Genomic DNA, 6,851 nt, shown 5'->3' on the forward strand with positions numbered 1-6,851 from the left:
ACGATGTTATTCAGCGTAGGAGAGATTTTTGTTAGTGGAGAGGCGAGATGAGGCCATGTTTGATTCCCCCAGTACTGCAAATATTTCCTAAGCGTAATACAGTGGTCTGGAGGAAGCAAGTATAAATGGACACGTGGGTCTTTAGGCAAAAGAGGTTGATTGCGATGGCTACAAAAATCATGTCTTTTCATCGTGGTTAATCATAATCATCATCATCATCAGAGCCTGGATTTTGCCATACCTGCCTTAAGCACCTTTGTATGCCTATTACGGTGATTGTACCAGACTCATGCTTTTCCTCATAAGGTGCCTCTTGTGATTTTCCCCGCTAGAGTTTTATGTTGTGACTGTCTTCCGGCCACTACAGCATTGGTATTCAGCTTAGGGAAGGCCTCAGTCGATGGTGTTCTCCCTCATAACTCCTACTACATAACTTCTGTACCATTCCACTTCATCATCATCATCATCTCTCTCTCTCTCTCTCTCTCTCTCTCTCTCTCTCTCTCTCTCTCTCTCTCCTAGTCAGTCTCCCATTCTTCATTGTCTCCACATGGTCATTTTTTTTTATTTCCATCCTCCCCCAAGACAGTTTATCCAGCCAAGGAAGGGAAGGCCTCTTATCAATAAATGTGGAATGAAATAAACCAAATTATCATCTTCATTGCACAACTTCACTCTTTATTTGCTTCATTTATCACTCAGGGTTGTATGTGCACGACGAATGGCTGAAAGGATAAATAATAATAATAATAAAAATAATAATAAAAATAACAATAACAATAATAATGATAACAATGATAATAATAATAATAATAATAATAATCGTAATAATAATAATGGTAATAAGAATGATAATGATAATAATGATGACAATAATAGTAATAATAATAATAATAAATCGTCTTGTTTATCATGGTCGTTATCGTCATTATTATCATTATTATCATTATCAACTACAATAATCATAAATCTACACATGTCCCTCAAGATACTGGCCAAGTCATAGTTAATATATACTGCATTTTCTCTACGACTTAGATTGTCCTTTTGCAGCTGATATCAGTGGTAAATAAGAGCACTGTAACTCCACATCACTCACAGCACTTCTTCGTGGCTAGTATCATAATATAGCGTTAATCAGATCGTACAACTCGCCGTTCAAAGTATGGGATAGCTCCTTTAGGCCAAGTTAGAGTAAAAAAGATTTAGTTGTGGAGTTGAACACAGGCGCCTTCCCCAGTTTGGCCTTATGTTAGTGTAGAAATATTTAGACATGTTGTAATATTTCACACGAGGCTCCTCTAAGATTGTTTTTTATGCCTGTGATGATTGCTATTAGTGTACATTAAAATTTTACGTAATATTACTATAGTTTACCCAAGGCACAGTAATGGTTCTCTCTCTCTCTCTTTCTCTCTCTCTCTCTCTCTCTCTCTCTCCAGTATATATTTTACATAGCAGTTTCAGCCTAAGAACCATGATTTTGCTTGTCATTCCACTGAACAGTTTTATTCACCTTAAGAGTGCCGGTATAATAATAATAATAATAATAATAATAATAATAATAATTAATAATAATAATAATAACACGTAGTAGTAGTAGTAGTAGTAGTGGTGGTGGTGGTGGTGGTAGTGGTGGTGGTGGTGGTGGTTGTGATGGTGGTGGTGGTGATGGTGGTGGTGGTGTGGTGGTGGTGGTAATAGTAGTAGTAATAGTAGTAAGTAGTAGTAGTAGTAATCCTTCAGTAATACCAGCTACTCCCTCGTTGCCAGGCCATCTAGTTATTAACAATGGCTAATAGAAGCTTCTGATACTCGCCGCCTGTGTCGCCTTTCACGTCCTCGGCTAGAGTTCTCCCGTAGAGCTCCTTGTAGCGGTCACGGATGTTAGCTAGGTCGATCTGTTGGACGGAGGAAGATAGATAGATGGATAGATAAATAGAAAGAGAGGGGGGGATGGAAATCGTGGGGGGAAGAAGAGGAAGGGGCTTGGATGGAGGAATGAGAGGAGAAATGGGAGGGGGAATTCAGTAGTTCTTTTACACTATAGAAGCACACACACACACACTCTCTCTGTCTGTCTGTCTGTCTGTCTGTCTGTCTCTCTCTCTCTCTCTCTCTCTCTCTCTCTCTCTCTCTCTCTCTCTCTCTCTCTCTCCATCCGTCCATCTGTCTTCTCGAATCTGTACATTCATCTACATCCATCTATCTATCTGTCTTGTCTGCCTCTTCATCCGTGCGTCCATCCATGCCTCACCCACCTCAGATCTGGACACAATAAGGCGAATCAGCGTCTTGTCGTCGGTGCCAGCCCCCACCATGGTCTTGTTCAGCCTCTCAGCATAGAAGCCCAGGGGGTCCCTCACTCGCTGCACTGGGGCAAGATGTGGCTGTCACTGAGAGATCTAGTTGGAACCTGTCCTACTCTAACCCAACCTAACCTGATCTAATATTATGTAGCCAAGAGAGAATAATCTAATCTAACCTAAGCCTAACCTAACCAAACGCAACACAACCTGACAATCTAACTGGCCACAATCTAACCAAACCTAACCTAACCAGACAACCCAATGTAACCTGACCTAAGTAAGCCTTACAGCATAACCTAGGCTAGCTCATCCTGACCTAACTATATTTAACATACCGTAACCTTTTAAAATCTAATCTAACCTAACCTAATTTAACAATGTCTAACTTAACCTAATCATGATCTCTTAGCGTAGAAGCACAGTGGATCTCACTCGCTGAACCGTGGGAAGATATTTGTCGTTAAGTAGTCTAGGCAACGTCGAATTCAACTCGCCCTAACCTAGCCTATAGTCTGTTCTCTTTAACCTGACCTAAAATGGCCATGTCTGTAGCTTACATACTGGGTTGCAGCTATAGATTAACAGGAATATGATGCTAGCCACGAAGACGTAAGCAAAAAACTCACTCACCTTTACTCTCACGTCCCCAGCATCGTCCCCTCCTGTCGCTACTGAACAGACGCGACCCAGCTTAACCCAACTCAACCCTAATCGTAAATATAATGTTAACTTCCTCACCCCTACTCCCGCCCTCATTCCCCCACCCCCACCCCCACTCACACCCACACCCCCATAGCACACTCACATCCACACTTCCACCCCACACTCATCCACACTCCCGTCCCACACTCACTCACACTCGCACCCCACACACACCCACACTCCCACCCCACACTCACCCACACCTCCACCCTACACCCACACCCACACTATCCCCCCACCCACACTCCCACTCCTCACCAATGCCCAGGAGTCCTTTCTTCATGTCGCCACTGAACTCCTCCTCAATAGCGTGTTCCATGGAGTGTCCTGCCAGGCGCTGGTACTCGTCGAAGGTCTCCTGCAGCTGCGGGAAACTGCGGGTGTTGAGGATCCTGAGGAAGTCTTCCTCGTCCGTACCTGCGTTCATGCCAACACCCGCGTCGTACAGAGCCTGGTGGGGAGGACAGTTATTCACTTATATATTCACTCAGACCATCGATATTTTTAACCCCGTCAGCACAAGGACTTGCAGTACTGTGCTGCACTGTGGTTAACGCCAGATTTTTTTTTTTTTCGTCCCAGAAAGACCACTTGGGGTGAAGGGGTTAGCGAATCCTCTTTAATCTCCTTCACCGGAAAAAATTCTGCCCGTGAAACGCTGCCATGGACAGCGTGTGATTTCTGGGTAGTCTCTACGGCTTCAGTAAAATCTACGATAACCTACGCTTGGACCCCTCCTCTCCCTCGTCCGTCACTCCAGGGCACCAAAGGCAACAACTAAGCAGTTTTATTTGGCTTGGGAGAATTATGTCCAGAGGGGTTCGATATGACCTCTATTAACCGTTTTACTGCGAATCATTACCCTAAACTGCATCAAATCGCCTGTTCCATAGCTCAGGGGATGTCCACAGCCTGGTTCCCGTCCCTTCCTTCCGCCTCAAGACCCCATCCTCACCATTGTGATGTCCCGCTGTCTTGTGTTTTAGATTTCATTCATTTTCTGCCCCTTTCACTACTCTCAGACATCCTTCCCTCACATCTGTACCTTCTATTAATCTTTCCCTTCCATTCCTCTCTCCTCATTATTCAGTACCTTCGAATCGGTCACATCTTTCCTTCGCCCCATCATCCACCCTACCCTTCATCTGCCTTCCCCCCCTATCTGTCTATCTGTCTGTCTATCCATTTAACTTTGTCCCTCACCTGTGCGTCGTTCTTAGCCTTGGGAGAGTCCACGGTCTGGTTGTCATCCCTGCCCGCCGCCACCAGCCCCCTCATCAGCATCTGGAAGTCACCTGAGAGTTCCGATTCCATTTTCTCATCCAAAGACTCCTTGTACTCTGGCGGGAAAGGGATAATAATGTCAGTTGTGGTCTTTATTTTTATTTTCTTTCTCACCAGACTATTTTATTACCATTTTGCGGGAGGCTTTTCAAATAAAGGTTAGATACGTCAGTCTCCATCACCTTCAATACGGGTTCTTTCTTAAACGGAATTGAGTCACCTGGTTTTGTAGTGACTCTCTCATTCTCTCTCTCTCTCTCTCTCTCTCTCTCTCTCTCTCTCTCTATGTATATATCATATATATATATATGTAAGTTTATACCCGGTATATAGAGATATATAAACACACACACACACACACACACACTTACTCCTGCTGTAATGATCTCTAAGTCCCTCAATCTCCTCAGGTGTCCTACAGCAGAGGGTGTCAATTAGTGCCGACTCGTCCGTGCCACCGCCCTGCAACACAGCACCACAGGTAAGTACTGTGTCACTGTTTTATTATTATTATTATTATTATTATTATTATTATTATTATTTTACATCTTTGTATCACTTAACAAAGCCTGATTGTCAGTCTTAATAACCCTCGTGTAGTTCATGGTGTTTATCAGCTAAATAGTTGTTGCCCAGTCAGGAGTGTAGAGGGCTGGGGCTGAGCAACTGAGTCCACACTGTGAGAGTAACTTGGTGCCTCACTCTTCAACCAGTCTTTGGATTTAAACCTTTATAGACCCCATTTAGAGCACCAGTCATTAATTATATATATTGTATTAATCCATCATTTGACTTTTTTTTATGCGAGGAAGAAGGAACCAAAGGCCGCGAGCCCGCAGTTGTTGTTCCTTCCAAGACAAAAACAAAATACAAGAGAGAGCTGTGAAGTTTTCCTACTGTTTCTTTCTCTTCCTGCCATTATTACTTGTACGTCTCTCGTCCCTTCACCTTCACGAATTTCGTTATAAAAAAGATTTTGGACTAAGCAAAACCGGATAATTTGCCTTATTGGCCCTTCGTGCAGTCGACAGGCAAAAATCAAAGGACATTATTATTATTATTATTATTATTAATCTCCTGACGACTTTATTCAGCTGTGGATAAACTTTTTGCACTAGATATAGCCTTTTCAGTGTAGTGCCTCACAACATTACATGAGAGAGAGAGAGAGAGAGAGAGAGAGAGAGAACTAGCTTACATACTTACGGATAGAGCATCATGAATAGCACTAACAAGTAAATCATAGGGACTGGTCAGCATGGCCACCACAGCCTCTTCAAAGGTCCCGCCCAGTTCGTCCTTCAGGTCATCCAGTAGGTCCTGACGGAGAAGCAATAGGTCTTTTATTAGTTTTTATTCATTATTAACCCCTGACTGGAATAGGAACTCAGATTGTGAAGTGACGATTGCGTGTTGTAGTTTGGGTGCTTTCCTTAGTAGTGTTTTTTTTTTTTTCCTTTCTTTGTTTGAGGAGGGTGGGGGGAAGGAGCCTTCTATGTCAGTAAATGTTATTTGCTATTGTTTTATCAGTATTATATAAGTATCAGTGTCGTCTTTACTTGTCCTGTGATATATCGGTATGTGTTGGCCAGTGTTTATCTATTGCCTGTGTACTTTTTTTTTTTCCTTCTCTCTGATCACTGGACTGCTATTAGAAAGGATCGTAGCCCAGCGACCAGTGCATAAGTTGAAGCTTATATATTACAGCCAGCTAATCTCAAAGGCCCTCCAACAGGGGGGGAAAAAGTCGAAGAAGATAGCTCTAACCTTTGGTGTTTACTACAGTGCTGTTAGTGCGAAAGTGATGATAAAACGGCAAAATAAGCAGAAAAACTATATATAATGGGAAACAGTCGCCGCACCGGAAAAAAGATAACAATAGGAAATGACCATGCCAACTTATAACTATTGAAAAACTTTTCTGTCTTTAAATTTCCAGCCCATTACTGTATCGGGTCACCAACAAATTTAGGTTGTTTGTGGTCGTAATTAGGATTTGTTTTGGTAGAAAATTGTGAAAAGAGATACTGATACATTTCTTAATGAAAAGTAGCAAGGCAGGAAGCAGTGAGGTTTGAAAATCACTGATACAATCTTAGGGCCCCGGTAAACTTTTTAAAACATTTTGTTAAAGCTTTGTTACTGTTCGACACAAAAATGAAGCGTATCATTTCCCGCAACAGTGCAAGAGATGGAAGTGCAGAATCCTTTCAGATTTCATCTTATTCTTGCAAAGGAAATCAGGAATACGATGAACTGATTGGAATGTGAATGCGAGCCCAGAAGATTTCGGTGCCTGAGTTCCCGCCTAGACAAACGTATCATAGAAAACTGTAAACAATTAATGGGTAACTCCAGTATTTCTCACCCGTCCGCAAACTTCCTTGTATTTCTGCATGATTTCTTGCCGCTGAATGTTCTGGTGGTCAACGAGGAGCTTAATGATGCGGTCTGCGTCTGTGCCCATCCCCTTCATGGCTTTTCTGAATCCCATGGCAGCCTTTTCTGGGTCAAAATCTTCTCTGAGACGAATGGTTCCCTGCGGAGAAGAGAGAT

At 42.7% G+C, this 6,851-nt stretch overlaps 1 protein-coding gene across 1 annotated transcript in view; it reads right to left on the reverse strand.

Moving 5' to 3' along the window:
* Positions 1-1,756: 1,756 nt before the first annotated feature.
* The window catches only part of LOC145397613 (annexin-B12-like), a 16,866-nt gene continuing 11,771 nt past the window's right edge, over positions 1,757-6,851 (reverse strand). The window contains exons 2-8 of the mRNA XM_080270654.1: positions 6,664-6,834; positions 5,502-5,615; positions 4,667-4,757; positions 4,215-4,351; positions 3,270-3,462; positions 2,262-2,374; positions 1,757-1,901 (exon numbers count right to left, since the gene is read on the reverse strand). Of these exons, the coding sequence (XP_080126780.1) occupies positions 1,779-1,901; positions 2,262-2,374; positions 3,270-3,462; positions 4,215-4,351; positions 4,667-4,757; positions 5,502-5,615; positions 6,664-6,834 (942 nt within the window). The 3' untranslated portion in view covers positions 1,757-1,778. The remainder of the gene's footprint in view (positions 1,902-2,261; positions 2,375-3,269; positions 3,463-4,214; positions 4,352-4,666; positions 4,758-5,501; positions 5,616-6,663; positions 6,835-6,851) is intronic.

This window comes from Coenobita brevimanus, chromosome 42, assembly GCF_032717465.1.
Source record: "Coenobita brevimanus isolate Jiangsu-jjx chromosome 42, ASM3271746v2, whole genome shotgun sequence".
In the NCBI taxonomy this organism is placed as follows: Eukaryota; Metazoa; Arthropoda; class Malacostraca; order Decapoda; family Coenobitidae; genus Coenobita; species Coenobita brevimanus.